Source organism: Gracilinanus agilis, chromosome 2 (assembly GCF_016433145.1).
Source record: "Gracilinanus agilis isolate LMUSP501 chromosome 2, AgileGrace, whole genome shotgun sequence".
NCBI classification, from domain to species: Eukaryota; Metazoa; Chordata; class Mammalia; order Didelphimorphia; family Didelphidae; genus Gracilinanus; species Gracilinanus agilis.
Window position 1 is genome coordinate 558,642,530 of NC_058131.1, and position 19,505 is coordinate 558,662,034.

The window sequence follows — 19,505 nt, forward strand, 5'->3', positions numbered from 1 at the left end:
ACTTAAGGCAATTTTATGTGCTCCTGTCCTAAGCAACGTTATGAAAATTGACAAGGCATAAGGCAAAGAGTTTCATAATAAATAATGGAAGGCACCGTTACTGTGACGTTCTAATAGCTCATTTTTACTGTCTACTGGTGTTCATGCCAATCCTCTGGGAAGTTTCCTTATCCCTTCAAAGCCAAGCCAGGATTAGGAAAACAACCTACAAACTTAAAGAATTCATTCTCAAAAATGAGTTCTACAGTTAACCCTGGGAAAATGATGAATGTGAAATATTTCCATGGACAGCCTGTAGACAGTATAGTCTTTTGAACAACTGTCATCATTGAGGGCATACTGAAAAGGCACAGCTCTAGAAGGGTTATCTGGGTGTACTCAGGCTCTAAAGGAAAACTCTAAATGCCTTTAAAGATGTAATTTGCTACATGCAATTTAAAAATTATTCTGTTATTTCAATAGAGTCCTCTTTTTGCCAGTGATTAAAATGGTCCCAATTTCCCCCAACTCCCAACTAAATGGTTCAATACTTCTCCTGGTCAGAGGTACTTAATTATCTCAACTATGTAGATATTATAATTTGTTAAAAAGTCAGAGCTTCAGGTAAACATTCTTACTCTTCTACCTATTACTCCTTTGATCAAATACATTACACATACAGCAATAAAAAAATGCTAGTAGGAAGTATCATTGGTTACATAGCTGAAATCAACTACAACACAAATGAGGTTACTCAGTTGTCTTCAGAGTTCACCATTTGGCAAACTGAGGTAGATAGTCAGCAAAGGGGCTTAAAAAGTCCTCTCTGCTCCAGTGATATAGTTTAAACTTTAGTCAGATATCTTGACCATTTCACATTTCTGACAACAAAACATTCAAAAAAAGTGAGTTTGAAAATAAACAAAAAAAAAAACATTCAACAAAAATATCAAAAACATCCAGTAAGACATCAGGACTTTCACAACATGCTTTGGCTTCCTGTTCATTGTCCTTCGAACAGACATATATATATGTATATATATATATATATATATGTGTGTGTGTATATATATACTGTGAGAATGTCTGGCATGGCTGTCTAGACTGGAAACTCATTTTTATCAAAGCACAGCATTGCAGACTGTAACTGTAAAGAAGAAGCAGAAGTCTCCTCAGCAATTGATGGCACTGAAGGGTCTTCACATTTATTTATTGCAGGATCTCCACTGGAATCACTGCCTAAGAAGGAATTGGAGGTAGGAGGTGTCGTACTTATAACCAAAGACAGGTGTAGCTCATCATTAGACTCATGAGAGAATCTTCCAGAATCTCCAGTCTCATGGCTTCCTTCACTATTTGCTGAATGCTCTGTGTCAGTTGTAATCCCAAAGGGCACTTGGAAACTGGTTGGCTGGCCTGGGGAATTGGGGGAATCTTCATCACTTATTAAAACAGTAGTGCCTGGCTGATAAAAGCAGACTGTTTGAACAAATTTTCTTTGAGGCTGTATGGGGAAAAACACAAAACAGAAATGATAATAAAGCACTTGCAGAAAATCCTAAGGACTAACAAGTGTAAAGATAATGATTCTGATTTCATGTGCTCTAGAACAAGACACTCTTTAAATACAAACAAGATATTCTCATAACAGAATCTCCTAAATATTATCTATAGTTTTAGAGCAATTAATTTTTATGAAGTAGTCAAGCACTTTCAGCAAATTGTTACTTTGTATGACTATAATTAATAAGTTATATCTATAATGAATAGCATCACACATAATATTTTAAGAAAGAATGAAAACTTAATGTATAGTTCTTTATTTTGCTTCTTTCTCCTTTTTATAAATACTACTTCATATCGAGTACTTTCAGGCCTAAGTTCAGATGAGTTACCTGCTCAATTTTCACCTTCTTGGAATCTTGAAAAAATAGCCATTTTTTCTTAGGGTTATTTTTTGTTATAGGACCATAGCTATTGATAATCAGGTCAGTTCCACCCTGAAATAAAAAGGAAAAATTTTAATTTCCTTAAGTTCAAAAGCAACAGCATATTATATTTATATTCAAAAGAAAATGCTAAAAAAGAAATAAATTACATAACATTATTTCTTTGATTCTAGTAGCAAATATCAATCTGGGATATTTTTAAGGTTATACGTAAGCTGACCAAAAGAATAGAACATGAATAACTTGTAAGATTTATTTTTGAAGGATTTTGTGGTGCTGACTATATATATTGCTTGGTGCTACATGTAAACACAATAATCAACATAATTTGATGGATTTATGACTCTGCTCTATGGGTATTCCCTCCAAGAGAAGAGATTATAATTTACTCATTCTTTCTTAGCTTTTGTCATTTTGTCTATGTCTTTCACCCAAATCCTCCATAGGGAATCTAACCAACACAATGGAGACCTTTCTCTAATTCTTTTCATATTCTGTAATGTCCTTATGATAACCCTTACTCTTCATAAATGACGAGGCCACCTCCTTTTCCCATCATGATGATAGCTTTCAAGGTCACATCTCATGTGCAGACTACTTATACCTACTATGCATCAGTCCATTACTTGTTGGGTTATTTGTAGTTCTGGATTTTCCAAGGTTGTGGTGATTCAGACCATTCTCCTCTTTAATCTTTTGGGAATCATAGCTCTTTTGCATACAGACTAACTTTTTTTGACAGATGTATTTCACACAGGGAAGAAAAATGCATATAGTTAAGGTAATACATTAAATTAGCTTCTAAGCTCAAAGTACCTTTGCATCCACAAAGCTATTTTGTGTTATCATTGGTAGTAAAGATTCTTCATTCTCTACAATTCCTTCTAGGCTCTTCCTCATTTCATTCCCACTGGTTAATGAGGCATTGGTACGAGATAATTGTTCAGTTCCTGTCTGTGAAGTTTTAGAAGCAGATGTTTTCCTAAAATTTTAAAATTGAAAACAGGAAATATTATTACATAAAAGAAATATGAAAATGCCAACTTATACAAATTATATTTTGATAAGAGTAATATTCTCTAATATTTTTCTTTAACGTATAAAGACATTACTACAATTAACCATAGGTGTCAAGAATACTAGATTTTACCTTCATTACAAAATACTTTACTTTTGGGAACCTACTTTAATTCTCCCCTTGATTTCTGAATATGTACAACTTGTTCCCTTAATGTTAAGCATTAACTGTCTAACACTGATGGACTGTTTCAGGTGTTAGGTAGTAGTATATTATTTATTTCCAGTTTATGTAGAAACAAGTATTATCTTCTTGACTTATTTTCTAAAGATTTTTGAGATAATTTTTAGCTTGTTATACAGCCAAAATGACTTTAATCTGTCATTTTTAATGATAGTGACCAATTAAAACAGTACAGATTATGAACAAGACTTGGATATCTATGTGAAGAGATTTAGTGATTTATCACCCATAGTTCACTTAATCTGAAGTTACAGACTTCAAAAGATTTATTTAAAAATCATTAAAGTAAGAAAACAAGACAAAATTGGACTGTTTTATCTGGTCAAGGGAACGTTTTCCAAGTACTTGTACTTAATATTATATGTTTATATAGTCAATTCTAGATGATCCTCTAGTGGGAGGGGAACAGAAGCATGAATAATTTAAAAATCTTGCATATTTGGTTTTGACTTTCAAAAAGTAGATTCACCTTCCTAATGATATTTTGTCTAGATTAATGTTAAATTTAAGAATACACTTTTAAAATATAAACCAATTAAGGATAAAGGAATTAGCCTATAAGTGAATGGTTGAAAGAATTAGTTTAAAATGAAAAAACTTTTCTTCTAAATAATGGGTAATCTTCATGAGACTGAAAATTGATTACATACATAATCTGTGTAAAATTTATTTTCTTGGTTTGGATTGACAACATTTTAAAAGAAAGGAAAAAAAGTCAATCTCTTAACTCTATAAAAAGGATGTTTGTCAAAATTGTTTTTTTCCCTTTACTAAACAGTAAACAGTGTTTGCTTCTTCCATCTGCAAACAATTCTTTATATTTGCTACAGCTTGTCATAGGACATAGAGTCCAAAGAATTTGGTGCCTGCCATCTGTATTAAGTTGTAGAATCAACACAGGATTTTGAATTCACAAAAAGCTTTGTAATTCCCCTTTAAGTTTTAGAAAGGAATAGCTTATAAAGTAAGCAGTTATCAACTTTCCCACTTCTATTTTAAGATGTATTTAAACTATTTAACCTAGAATGGCATGAATGATGCAAACTTGGTTCAATGCTATCTAAAGTTCATTGTTTAAGCAGCTACAAATCAATGATGGTTTGAAATGGTATCATTAGAATTGCCTAGAATCCTCTTTTACATTGCGGAATTTTTTTTTCTCATATTCTGTTCACAGAAACCTCAAAATATTTCTTTTTAATTACAGATCAATAGGAGGTATTTTTATAGCAGCTTCCCTAAAAGGAGTAAACTATTTATATTACTCTGGTTAGCTGTTGTCATAAAAATTTATTATTTCTTCTTGAACAATGCATCATTTAGGCATTTGAAATGGGTACTTAAATACAAAATGAGAGGTTTTGATTAAGGATCCCATTCATAATCAAGTACCTCACTTTTAATGCATCATATAGAAATGGACTAAGAGCGTCCTGGCATCTCATTTAGATCTCCAAAGAAATCAGGAAAATTTTTTTCTTGAAAATTTCAAAAGAATAGCAGTATTTTACAAAGTAACCAAATTAATGATGACAGAATAATCAGTGACATATTTATTTGTTAGAATTTCTTTCATAAAAAATCCCACTAAAGTACAAAAATAAAAAGAAAACATTTAAATGGGAAAATGTCCCCCAATTTTATAAAGAATTTTCTGTGTCATTCATTTTACTAATGGAGTCTGCTTTGTGCTATAGTTATTTATATTTTCTTTTAAAGCATCTCAGATCTCTATCACTAAAAACCTACCTGGCTTTGCTTCTGTAGATCAAAATGAGGATACAGATAAGTATGCAAGTCAGTGCTATGCACACACCAACAACAATGCCAGTCATAGACTTCTGGTCCAACTGATAATAACCAGAATAAGCTGTAAGGAAAAAATGGCATATTTATTTAAAAGATTATATCATAAAATAAATAATTGCTATACTTCAAAGAATTCTAAAATTCCTCTTCCCCCTTGTCTAACTTATTTCTGAGGGAAGAAAACCTTTCAATATTGAATAGTTTTATTGGGCGTGGTAGTACACACTTATAATGCTTCCTACCAGGGAGGCTGAGGCTAGGGGGAAAAGGTTGATCAAGTATAGTCACTTTCTGACATCAAAGAATGAACCCTCTGAGAATGGTGGTGGTGGAAAAGTTATGGAGGGATCCATGAAGCTTCCTAAGAAAGGGCAAATTGGCCCAGGTAGGAGACAGAGCAAGTCAAAGATCCCGTGCTAATCAGTAGTAATATGGGACTAGTGAATGGCCATTGCACTTCCATCCTGTCTGATTGTATATACGTATATGTCTGTGAGTAAATAGATATAGTTAATGTATTGTTTATCTGAAACTATTCTATATATGTATAACAACTATATGTTAAATAGTACATATGTACATATATACAATAGTACACATATATACACATACTATTTAACATATAATTAGATGAAAGAAAGAAAAAGAAAGAAGTGAAAGGAGGGAGGAATGAAAGAAGGAAAAAAGGAAGAAAGAATAATTTCAAACAGAAAATGTCCATAAATTGAATACTATTTTTATAATCAAGAAAGTCCATTGGCTATTTTTTTTCAATATGTACAAAATACAGATGTCTCCTGATACATGGAAGGATTACATTCTAGTTAAGTCTGTTAAGAAGCAAATATCTATAGATTACAAATTATTTTTTCAATTTAGAGACAGAGACTAGACCCATAATTGCAATGATATAGGCAATTCCTAGATAGAGAAATACCTTCCATCAGTGCATGTTGGAATCTTCCCTGCAGTTTGGAGACTTACAGAGTTGCCTGGAATTATGAGAGCTTAAGTGACTTGCTCAGGGTCATAAAGCCAATACAGGTCAGAGGCAAGACTTGAACCCAGACCTTCCTTGTTCTAAGGCCAACTCTATACATTATACCATGTAGCAATCAGCTTGAATTAACATTAAAGAATTAAAGATGGATTCCTTCATGGTTTGCTATCGTCTTATTTCCATAGACTCATCCTGCTATTATTGCAAAAGTGGTCATCATTCTGTTTTCACTTCTGCTACCACCCTTACCTCTGTTGCTGCTGTATCTGGTACTGACAACCTACTTTCACAGCATCCTATGTTCATTTGCAGCTCCCAGCCCTACTCACTATCTTGTCCTCACTGCCACCTCCTTAGTTGTACCAATACATTGGAAGCTCTAGACTCACACTGGTCAGAGGCAGTCTCTACCTGCTAAATGGGCTGAGGATGACATAGTATCAGACTGGAGTGAATAAGCTTTTAAGAGGTTCTGTTCTTCTGTAAAACAACTTCTGTGGAGGGAAATGAGCATTTTCTTTCACACTTTCTATGGAAAAAGGAAACCATGCCCTTCTCAGCCAAAGCACTGCTAATGCTCATTTCCAGGCAATCATCCTTGGATTTAGCTCACCAAAAAATGCTTCATAGAAGAAAGGTGATGGAGAGTAGGGCAGAAGACCGGTGACTGCAGCTAAGACTAAAGTGGCTTCAGTGCAGAGGGCAATGAAGATCATTAGGCATGTGGTGCTTAACATCACAAATATGTTAGGAAGCAGGAATATGAATATTGCATATAACTTTAGTAAACTAGCATATCTGCAAACATTTACTTTTATTTTTTTAAACCCTTATGTTCTGTCTTAGAATCAGTAATGTGGATTGTTTCCAAGGCAGAAGAGAGATAAGGGCTAGCAATGGGGGCTAAGTGGCTTACAGTCATACCACTAAGAAATGTCTGATACCAAGTTTGAACTCAGGACTTCTTATCTCTAGGCCTGGTTCTCAATCCACTGAGCCACCCAGCTGCCCCCAAGCATTTACTTTTAACATTATGCTAGCACAGAATTCCATACCATGGGTGGCCAGTAATATCCTGAAAAAGTATGGTTTCAAGTTTGGCCCAAAGAAACACAAAAAGACATTATCTGTTAATGGGCATTTTTTTGTACATACTGAGGGACTCTTTAACTACAAACATATACAATTAAAAGCTAACCTGGTGAGGGGAGCCATCTCCCCTTTTCCAAAAGAAACAGACAACTTTGTGTGAGATGCAAAGCAAGCAAAGATCTCAGATTGTGGAACATGAAATTTTTCTCAGTAGAGGTGCTAGATCCATGCCAGTATATACAAATTTTGTGGGTAGAAGCATTGGGTGGCAGGTTCTCAGGGTGTTAAAAATATAAGAAAGAAGTGCTTTCCCCATTGTGGCCCTCTGCTGATAATGGTTTTTTATCACAGATTTGTTCTCTCGGTAGTTGGTAGAATCAATTTATGTATAAGATGTTTAAGCCTCTATTAACTGTTCCAAAAGACCAAAAAAGGAGAGCTGAAGAATTGAAGCAAAGCAGATCCAACTACAGATCCAGACAATTTGGGGATGCAAAGGGAAAACCAGAAGAAAGTAGTATGAGAAGTGAAGTAGGTGACCTTTGGTGGCAGGTTGAGAAATAATGAATAACAAGTATTGAGATAGCTAGGAACCTGTTAGAGGGATTAAAGAAGAGCAGAGAAGAATAGAGACTTCCCCCACCCTCCTAGGCTTGAGGAAAAAACCAACAGCATCTTTACAGACCTTTCGCATCGGTAGAGTCTAAACGTTTCGGCCTCTGATTTGATTCTGAGGTTTCCTTCGGAAGAACTGCAAGCTCTACTGAATTTGAGAAGGGGCCCTCTCCCACTTCATTGGATGCAGCTATCTTGACAATGTAGACGTTTCCCGCCACTAGATTTTCTAGCAAAGCCATGGTTATTGCTCCTACAAATACACATAAATTCCTGTTAGTATAAGAAAATTCTCTTGACATTATCACCTATTTATTCGATTTTACAGTTTGCAAAACTCTTCATACATCTCATTTGATTCTTATAAGAACTCCATAAGGTGTACAGTTCAAGTATCATTATTTCCACTTTACAGAGGGATAAAATAGAAAGCCTTAGCAATGTTGACTGACTTGCCTGAAGTTACAGAGCTAATTAAGTGGCAGATCTGGGATTCAAATATGTCTTATGATTACAATAGAGTGCTACCTCCTCTACACCATTTTAAAATATAAATCTAAAAAAAATCAATCAGTATTTCTCAAGTATCTACTATGTGCCAGGCATTGTGATAGACTTTAAGAGATACAAATGCAATGAAACAATTCCTACTCACAAGAAACATTTTCTCATGGAGGTGGAGGAATGTGCAAAACAAATACATATATAAACATATACAAAACAAATATAAAGGAAATAAATACAAAGTAGCTAAATGTGAAGTAATTTGTAAGGAAGGTGCTCTAGCAGTTGTGGAAGATTAGAAAAGGTTTCGTGTAGAAGGCAGTGCTTGTGCTGAGTCTTGAAGGAATAGAAGGATTCGCTGAAGCAGAGCTAAGGAAGAAATCTATTGTAGGAATTGGGGACGGTGAAAGCAAAGAGATGGAGGTAGGAGACATGTGAGAGAAACAGGGAGAAAGACAGTTTATTTGGATTGCAAATTGTAGGAAAAGGAATACAAAGATTGTTTAAGCTCAAGCTGTGAAGGGCTTTAAAAGCCATTTAGGGGCAGCACAGTAGATAGAGTACCAGGTCTGGAGTTGGGAGGACCTGGGTTCAAATCTGGATTTAGACACTTCCTAGCTGTGTGACCCTGGGCAAATCACTTAACTCCGACGGCCTATAAAAGAAAAAAATATATATTGGGAGCAGCTACGTGGCTCAGTGGATTGATAGCCAGGCCTATAGAGTTGAAGTCTTTGGCTCAAATCTGGCCTCAAACGCTTCCTAGCTGTGTGACCCTGGGCAAGTCACTTAACCTCTATTGCCTAGCCCTTACTACTATTACACCTTGTAACCAATACATAATATTGATTCTCAGATGGAAGGTAAGGGCTTAAAAAAAAGCATAACACTGAGTTTATTTCCTACCTTCCTTCCTAGGTAATAGGGAACCACTGTTCAAATAAGGGAGAGACTTAGTCACATCTGTACTTAAGGAAAGCCACTTGGATGGCAGTAAGGACAATGGTCTAGAGAAAGGAAGATGCCTGAAGCAAACAGGCCAATTAGGTCACTGCAATAATCTAGGTGAGGGGTGACAAGGACCTAAACTATGTTAGTCACTATTTGAGTAGAATAAAGGAGGTTGGTTTCAAAAGATTTTGTGGAGGTAGAAATTGCAAGATAGTTTTGTAAGGGTAATATCATAGCTCCTTCCCACTGTGCAAGTTCGTTTTTCCTTAAAAGTCTTTAGAACACATGTTGACACTTGTTTGGTTTAGGGAACTAAAGGCTCAGCCTGTGGCTATATTTCATCATTACCTGAGTATAAAACAGCTCCACAGAGTTCTAGGGCTGCTTTGATACATGGCTAGTGAATCACGATGGGTAATAGTCAAGGTCAGCTGAATCAGCTCTAAGTGTCCTCAATACATTCCCTTATTTAATGTTCTGCTTTTACCATGGCTAAATAAAGCTCTTTTTTGCTAAATATTCAATGCCCTAAGGATTAACTCATTTTGTTTCAATACTGAATCTATCTATTTATTTATATTTAAAAATATTTTTTCCATGTTTACATGATTCATTTTCTCTCCCTTTCCTCTCCCCTGACCCCCAGAGCTGACAAGCACTTCCACTGGGTTGTACATATGTTATTACTTGATACCTTTCAATACTAAATTTAAACAACTAGGGTCTGACCTGAGTTAAACCTATCCCCAAACAGCAACTAATTGGTTAATTTAAGTGAGGGGAAATGAGACGTCAATATTAATGCTAAAGCTATGAACCTATGAGACTGGAAGAATAGTCATAACTTAGAAATAGGAAAGTTGGAAAAGGAGAGGTTATATGGAAAAGCTAATGAGCTCTACAGATTGAATTTGAGATGACTAGGACTTCAGTTTGAAATGCCAAGTAGGGAAGTGGTAGTCAGAAAGAAATGATAAAAATAAATGCTATTTTCTTCCTAATAAATGAAGATACAAGATCCAACCTGTACAATATAAACTGTGAGAAAATGAGAAATTAATATGCAATCCTCAGAATTTGATAACCCCTGATATTAAATGTCTATTTGATGCTCTACAGTGATAACAATGTGTTATTCTTTTTTTTAATAGAAAAAATGAAGAGACTCAATGTTAAGAATATCTGAATGATGGAATTCTAAGCAAGAAGTTGACCTAACTGCACCTGGAGATGGACTACACAGAGTCACACATGATTTGTACTGGGTCTTCAACCGATTTATCATGACTTCAGGACACCCTGACAAAAAGTTTCAGTGAGCCTATAACTAAGGACTTTACTCCAAGTTCATATCCAGTGAACGATTGCCTCCTTGTTGCTTCCCTTATGGGAAGTCAGCAAGGGCCTAATCTTTTAAGCTGTTGTCCTAATGCACATGGCACCACTTCAGGTCACAAGGTATGAGACAGCTAAACTAGAATGGCAATGATCAGGAGTTGACTAGAGCATGTTTTGGTGATCTTAGGTTTCAACTTGACCTTAAAAGCATGTGATCTACTTGAGAGTACAACTGTTAGATGAACACACAGACCCCTATATTTAGAGTTTACTTTGGCAAATAGAATTAAAAAATTAAAGCTATGTCCTGAGAAATTATATTCAGCTACCCTAAGGATTGCTTTAAGCATTCACCTCTGAAGCAAATGAATGGAATTACTATTGTTTGATATTCTTTTTGTTACAGAAGACCATGTTTTATTCTGAAAACAGCGGCTTAAATTTTTTTTGGAATATTATTACTCTCAATTCCAAATAAGTCTCATTCTGAAATTAGTGAAATCACTTAAAGCTTAGTTCCATTTGAAGGATTATTTCTTCATTTTCATGATAAGCAGAATATGTAAAAGAAATGGATGTTTTTTTTTAATAGGCAAAAAAGTCTCAAAAACCCTTGTTATTTCAGTTAAAAAAGCTCCCAAATCACAAAAAAGTAAAGCAAGTAAAATAGAAGCAAAACGAGGCCTCTGTGACCAAAGCAGCCATCATTTGCAGTACTGTTATTAAAGGCAAAAGTTCATATTGCAGAGTTAGAGATCCTTCCCCAATGGTACCTTTTAGAGAAACTGCATCATTAAAGAGCCCGAGTACTTTGGGCTGATTTACTACATACAATATGTGTAAAGGCTATAACCTCTGAGCTATTTGGAGATCAGAGAGGAGAAAAAAAATGGTTATTCAAATTGCACAGGCAATAATTCATCATCACATTACTGCTTAACAATTTTAGCTAACAACATTACAGAAACTTAATTGACAGATTTTTAAAAATTAGAACTCTACAACAATTTTGACTTTAATATTAAAATTTGAACTTGTAGGGAACATTTTAAGTGTTTATATATGATAAAACCCAACAGTACAAGATGTGTATATATGTTGTGTGGTGTGTATGTGTGTGTGTGTGAGAGAGACAGTGGGGGGTGGGGGTGGGGAAGGGAGACAGAAAAACAGAACAGATGCAATGGCAAAGAGAAAGAAACTTCCATGCAAGACAGATTGAGAGGTTAGTGACAAATTATTCTGGTAGTAGAGGTGAGGGATAGGATATTGGTGCCAACCCTAGAAAACATCTTGAGCATATGGGAAAATTCAGGAAATCAAAACCATAGAGTTGCCCAAAACATTCATATATGAAAGACATGATTTAAGGGGTGCAAGAAGACTCTTTATCTCTTCAAATATGTCACAACCTATGTGGCTTGGAAGGAAAGATTAAAGGAAATGGTAACTATGTAGGAGATACTGGCCAGAGGAAGTAAGATTCTAACTACTATGGTTTTATAAATTTTATTGATGCTTTTTGTTTTATAGCCATTTGACATACTACTTCTGCCTCCACCAAATAAAACTAAATTATCACTTGTAACAAAGAAAAACAGTAAACCAAAAACAACTGATTTGGTTACCAGTTTGACAATGTAAGCAATATTCTGCCTTTGTAGTCTCTTGCCTTTCTGCCAAGAAGAATGGATGTCTCAAAGAATAGATGTCTCAGCATAGGACCATTATTGATTTTTTAATGACTTAGATTTTTATTTTATTTTGGCATTTTTCTGTATTTATATTCCTGAGGTCTTTGTGTAAATTTTTCTTCTGTTTCTGCTTATTTTTATCTGTATTAGTTCACTCAAATCTACATTTTCCTAAATTCTGCATTTCTTACACAATAAGATTCCATTATACACACACGTTTATTCAGCTATTCACTATTCAACAGACATCTATTTTATTTCCAAATCTTTGCTAAGAGATTCAGACTACTTTGTCAGAGCAAAGTGAAAGAATTAGCTTAGTCAAAAGGGGTGGTCAGCTGGGTAGCTCAGTGGATTGAGACCCAGGCCTAGAGACAGGAGGTCCTAGGTTCAAATCCGGTCTCAGACACTTCCCAGCTGTGTGACCCTGGGCAAGTCACTTGACCCCCATTGCCTACCCTTACCAATCTTCCACCTATAAGTCAATAGGACTTAACACAGAAGTTAAGGGTTTAAAATTAAAAAAAAAGGGGTGGTCAGATGGGGGTTTTAGAGGTAGATTTTTGAGGAGCACTGTCAGGTTAACTGGATGAAGTTGCAGAGAACAAATACTCTAATCAGTACAGAAGGACTATCAACTTCTGCCCTGGAGACCACATACCTTTGCATTTGTTTTCTTTGGCTACTTTAGCTTATGGCTTACTTGTAGAAAGCTTGCAGTCCACTAAAATCCATAAGTTTTAAAAATATATGTGAACTACTACATAGGCACATCTGCCCCAATTTGTGTTTGATATAGTTGATGCTTTGAACCTAAATCTTCATATTTATTCCTAGTATATATACTCTTACTAGCCTGTTCATTGTTGCAGACTGCTATAGACTTTTTCCCATCTAGAATCTGAAGGATATTTATTTTTATCATTTATATTTAACGTTGGTACTAATCTTTAAGGGAGAGAAAAGTTTTTTTTTTTATTTTTCCTTCAAAGAATAAAGTTAAATTGCTCTTATTACCTCTCGATATTTCTTCCTATCCAATATATCAGAATGGAAATAGAAAAAAAGCTGCATATCCTTACTCTGACACAGAAGATTTATAAACATAAGGATTCTCCATTTTTTTTAGGAGAATCATTCTTGGAAACAGCTTGAATGATAAAATGACAGATCATTTTGGTACCATAAACTATTAAAATTAGAATGACCTCTTCAGGGCAAATGGAATGCAGTTACCTTTCCCCACTAGATGGTGCTCTAACATTTCTAGAAAAAGAAATGGCCATGAATTTGAAGCCAAGCAAAATTCCTTTTTAAAATTCTAGATGTAAAGTGGCAAACCCCCCAAAACATTCTGCCTACATACTTAAAATTCTTCACTGTCATAAATACAACAATCTTTGGTCATAGCTCAAATGCCATGAAAGCAATTCAGGTTTATATAGGACATATGAAAAAACTCAAAAAATGCTCATTCCACAAACCAATATAATATTGCTCAGGCAACTAATCTCATAAGCAAGACCTCATATACAGGTTATCTTTGAATCCACAGCAAAAAATTCCAGCTCAGGTTTGATATAATAGATTATAGTGTGATAAACTGATTTTCTCATAACAATTCTGTGAGATAATATTTAGTCCATTTAGTTTGGTGTGGTAGATTAATTAGAGATTATTCATGTTGCAATAAACATTAGTAGTGAAATATCTACCAATCTTGTTATCAGCAGACATGCCAGAAGTTATAATCAATAGAACTAGTCTGCCATAAAAGATTATATTTAGTCTCTTGTCGTTATAGATTGGATGACTTCTTTAAATGTCATCATTAGCTTACTCAGGAAATTAAAGCAATAGGAAAAAGAAGAGGAAGAAAATAATCATTTATGTTAGAGGCAGCTAGGTGGTTCAGCGGATTGAGAGTCAGATCTAGAAACCAGAGGTCCTGAGTTCAAATCTATCCTCAGATACTTCCTTTAAAAAATAAACCTACCCAATATTGCCCTTATTTTGTGATCTCTATACACAAGGGGGTTATGTGGGTTTTAAAGATTTATTAGAGTATGTGTGTATTAAGCATTGTAATAATATGTATATATTAGTTTATGTATGTAATCATAATTTTTGCTAATTTAATACATTCTATGAATGTCTGGCAACAAATATTTATTAGGATTATAAATCTGAATTAATGAAAAATCTAATTTAAAGACTATTTCTAAATAAATAAAATTCTATTAGCTTCAAGCATAAAAATAATTTACTTGGTAGGCTAAAAAAAGAGGCAGCAAGATATTATGTAATAAATGTTAAACTAGGAGCTGGGGCTGAATTCTAGTCTTACCTCTGCCAATAACTGGCTGTGTGACTATGGGCAAATTACTTAAACACTCTAGCGTCCCTTCTAGATCTAAAATTCTAGATTAAGTGTTTTGCTTAATTAGAGCCTCTGCTTTGAGGAACAAATATGGGTGGATAAATATTAAAGGATTAGCTTAAGCTATTGGAGATAGGAAATAGCTGTTTTTGTCCTGACCTGATCTAGTCCCTGTTTATGTCTCCTCCTGCCTGGTAATTATATCTTTTCTTCCCTGTCCCTTCTTTGAACTCTTTATACTTGACATATTCCTAGGGAAAAACTTCTAGTTTTTTAGCTAATTGGAACCTCCCTGTCTGCGACCATGGGACCAGAAACCATTAAGTCTCAACTGGGTTGGCCCTCCCCACTTCCCGCCCCTTTATATCTGATCTAGAAGCTGTCATTATCCCATGCTGATTCCAAAACTGCCATTAGCCCTTGGCAGAAAAAAGTGCCATGAGCCATGGATTTAGGAATTCTACAGTATTATGACTTCCTTTTTCTGATATAGCCCCAAGAACACTGTGATGGAGGCTCCACAGTGACATCCCTTCCTTATCTCTTCCCAGGCCTGAGAGGGAGGGGGAAAATAATAGATAAGAGGGAGGTGACAGAGAGGGAAAGGGGAGAAAAAAAATCTGTGTGCCTGTATGTGGGGCTGAGAGGAGTCAGAAGGGTGTTGGTAGACTAGTAGGGAGTTTGGTGGCACTATGGATAGAGTCCTGGGCCTGGAATCAGTTAGCTTGTTTTGGTTTAGCCATTTCAGTCAGGTCCAACTCTTTGTGATCTCATTTGGGATTTTCTTGGCAGATATTAGAATGGCTTGCCATTTCCTTCTCCAGCTCATTTTACAGATTAGGAAACTGGGACCCAAGTTCAAATCTGGCCTCAGCTATGTGACCCTGAGGAAGTTATTGAACTCTCTTAGACTCAGTTTCTTTATCTATAAAATGAAGAAAATAGGTTGTTGTGAGCATAAACTGAGATGTTTGTAAAACACTTTGCAAACCTTAAAGCACTAAATCTAGCTGTTCTGATTATTATTACCTAGTTTGCAAACATCAGGCGGAGTCCTTTTGTTTGATGAATTACCCTAGCCTGAAAGTGTCTGTCCTGGTCTTAGTATAAAGAAGTGGTCAGGAGACTCTGTACTCTTCTAAGGTGTCCACCAACCATGTCACTTACCTGCTTAAGAAACTTCAGTGGCCACTTACAGCCTTTAGGATAAAAAACAGGCTCTCCTGCTTGGCATTTAAAGTTGTTCATAATCTGACTTTATCCTTTCTTTTTCAAGTGGTTCATGAACAACATCCCTCCTCACACACTTATTATACCAGCCTCAGTAGCCTACTTGGTATTGCTTTGTATGTGATAACTTATCTCCCATCTTTGCACTCTGGCATAAGCTATCCTCTACCCTTGAAATATATAGTTTTCTTACCTCTTCCTCTTGGGAATTCTAGTTCTTTTCAAGGCTTAGTTTGAGTGACACTTCCAATTAAGAGGTCTTTCCAAATCCCTGAGGTTGTTAGTGCCCCAACCCCTAATCACTTGTGGTTTATTATGTATTATTTATTATGTATAGGGTGTTCTGGGAGGACCTTGCACTTCTGGTGGGAGGGCTCAGCAAGCTCTTTTCAGGGCTGCTTCATCTGCCTTTGGTATCTACATGTCACATAACTCTCCCTGGTGCCTCCAAGGAGCTGTAGCATGGAGCAGCCACCACATGTGAGTAAACCTGCAAAATGAGCAGGCAGGCTAATAAACCAGGATGAGGGTAGCTAACAGCCCTCAAATCTATCAGTGACTTAGGAGGATGCCTGTCCCAAGCACATGAAGACATCCCCCTGACCAACTAGGCAGCTGAGAACAATTTGTTCCAGTGGCCATGAAGGCAGTTAAAGCAGGTAGGTGTTGGGGACCCCTGAGAGCTTGGTGAGATATCAAAGATGTCCAAGTCATCTGCTGAATCCTGGATCATCACCACTGTCTTGACTTTAGTCTTGCCACTGGACTGCAATGACTCTAGAAGACAGAGTGAGGCCAATGACCGCCTCATTTACATCCACTTCAAGCACAAGTTAAACCATCATCCTTGGGATATTATTGGTTCTCTGAAAATGAAGGACACAATTCCCCTAATTGAATAGGGCATTTAGGTGGCATGATGGATAGAGTACCAGGCCTAGAGTCAGGAAGGATCACCTTCCTAAATTTAAATCTGGCCTCAGACACTAGCTGTGTGATCCTGGGCAAGTTTGCCTAAACCAGTTTGCCTCAGTTTCCTAATCTGTCAAATAGTTGGAGAAGGAAATGGCCAAGAAAACTCCAAATGGGGTCACAAAGAATTAGGCATGGCTGAAATGATTCAACAACAAAACTTAATAGGAGCTACTTGAAGGTAGAGAACATTTCAATTTTTAAATCTTAGGTATCCAACATATTACCTGCTTGGCACATAGTAAACACCTAAGAAATACTTACTGATTGATTCTTTTATTGTCATTTGCTTGCTTGGATTTGTTTTGTTATGACACAGGTCCTTTCCTTAATCAAGGGGCCTATTGCTTTCAGCATTGACTGGCTTATGGGGTAATATATACTTTCCTCAATACTGGTGTAAGGTGAAAGGGGGATAACAAAATTACAAAATTAAAAAAAAAACTTAGGAAAAAAATCCATCCTAGCAATGGACACTGAGGGTTGTTTTCTGCTTACATTATAATTTCATAGACTTTAATAATACATGTTTATAGGCTCTTCTAAAAGTTATTCTCTTAATTAGGCAATCATTTCCTGTGAAATCTTAATTATACTATTAATTTGCTTATGAATTTTTTTCACAGTTCAAAGCCACTATATATTTGAATAAGTTACAGATTAATGTTACTTTGTTATTTATGTAACGGGCCAATATAGAGAAGAAGTCAGCCATCTACAAAAGGGTCTGTTAGCAATTGCACAAATTCAGAAAAAAATGTGAATTTAAAATAGAAAAAGAATTATTAAATTTTAAAAATTGAATGAAAAATAGATCTTTGGAACATTAATCATTTTGATAAACTAGATAATCCTATCATGGATTAACTGTTAACTTTTTTTCCAATTCTTGCCATTTATATTTACCTTCTCGGTATAGGACTTGCCATTCTCCAGCAATCCAGGCCTTCCTAGAAGCATACAGGATGGTATAACGAGTCACAACTGTTTCGGGGCCATCAGGGGGTTTCCAAGAAACCAAAGCAGTGTCATCTTCTATCAAAGTCACCTTCACTCCAACTGGTGGGCCTGCTGGTGCTATGCACAAACACAAAAAAATCACATTACAAAGGAAAAATGGTTGATTGTTATTTCAATTACCTTATTTTATATGCTAAGGAGAAAATTTAAACTTCTGGAAACCACTATCAAAGGCTCAAAATTAAATCTTAGCAACACTAATAGATATATTTTAATTTCCCATGTCTTTTTTAATCAAATTAACCAATGATTTACCTATTTTATTTTATTTTTTCATAAAACCAGCTCCTAGTCTTATTTATTATTAGTTGAATGGGTTTCTTTCAATTTTATTTCATCTATGATTTTTAGGATTTCTAATTTGGTATATAATTGGAGATTTTTGATTCGCTCTTTTCCTAGTTTTTTTTTTCATTACATGGCCAATTCATTGATCTGTTCTTTCTCTTTTACTGATGTAAATATTTAGAGATATAAAATTTCCTATGAGAACTACTTTGGCTATATCCCCAAAATTGCGATCTGTTGTCTCCTTGCTGTCATTTTCTTTAATGAAATTGCTGATTGTTTCGATTTGTTCTTTGACCCATTCATTCTTTAGGATATTATTTAATTCCCAATTAATTTTTAGCCTTTTTTTCCCTATAGTTCTTTGCAAGTCCTTTGTGTAATTTTTTTATAGCATTATGGTCTGGAAAGGATGCATTTCTATTTCTGCTTTTCTGCATTTGGTTGTGAGGCTTTTATGTTCTCTTATATGAATAATTTTTATGAAGATGGCATGTACTACTGAGAAAAAGACATATATCTTAAGATCCAAACCAAAGTATAGAACTTTTGAATAGAAGAGGCGGTGGGTTCATTAAAATATATACTTTGCTCAATATTGGTATAAGGCATAAAGGGGATAACAAAATTACAAAATAAAAAAAAAACCTTAGGAAAAAATTCCATCATTATAAACCTGCAAAAATCAGTCAAGGGGCAGGAGGCAGTATGACATGGTAGATAGAGGAAAGGCTTCCAGAAGGACAATCTAGTGCTTTTGATATATACTGGTTGTATGACCCTGGGCAAATTACTTATCTTAAGCAACTTCTAAAACTTTAAGTTAAAGAGAGAATTGCATGAATTGTTCTTTCAGAAAGTTGTGGTCATTAAAGATGGTTTTGCTGCCTGCTCGTTGAAAGGGCAACTATATAGTACAACAATGGAGCCTCTGTTCTCATTAAAGCACTATCTGTAAAGATTATATTCATATGCACCACAAGTGGCTATTATTCCAATTGGTATACTATTCCTGCAGTACTCTTATAGACTCTATTTTATAAAAGTGTGCCAATCTAACATAAAAAAGCAACTGAAAGAAATATTATATGTTATTTTTCATTAATTAATAACTACCTGTGGGCATAGACTTATAGAGTATCAAGTAAACACATGTGTAACATATATGCATATAAGTGCCTTTGTATTTAACTTGCAATTACCTAAGACAAGATCAGTAAATTAATTTATTGCTCCTGTGGGTACTTTTTCAACCAAATGGTTTAGTTTGCCAGATTACAACTGTCTATGAACTGTTGACTTATGAAAATGGTGTATATTGAACTTCACAGAATGATAAAATGATTGTTTATTATGCTCTGAAAATTATTTTTGTGCTTTTAAAAATAACTCTTTTAACAGTAGACTAAGAGCCAGGACTACA

The 19,505-nt window shown here is 35.2% G+C and overlaps 1 protein-coding gene across 1 annotated transcript in view; it reads right to left on the minus strand.

Moving 5' to 3' along the window:
• Positions 1 to 1,078: 1,078 nt before the first annotated feature.
• Positions 1,079 to 19,505, minus strand: part of PRTG (protogenin) — a 139,571-nt gene continuing 121,144 nt past the window's right edge. Inside the window, exons 15-20 of the mRNA XM_044660104.1 lie at positions 17,681 to 17,851; positions 7,776 to 7,958; positions 4,939 to 5,059; positions 2,745 to 2,910; positions 1,875 to 1,979; positions 1,079 to 1,483 (exon numbers count right to left, since the gene is read on the minus strand). Coding sequence (XP_044516039.1) covers positions 1,079 to 1,483; positions 1,875 to 1,979; positions 2,745 to 2,910; positions 4,939 to 5,059; positions 7,776 to 7,958; positions 17,681 to 17,851 — 1,151 coding nt within the window. The remainder of the gene's footprint in view (positions 1,484 to 1,874; positions 1,980 to 2,744; positions 2,911 to 4,938; positions 5,060 to 7,775; positions 7,959 to 17,680; positions 17,852 to 19,505) is intronic.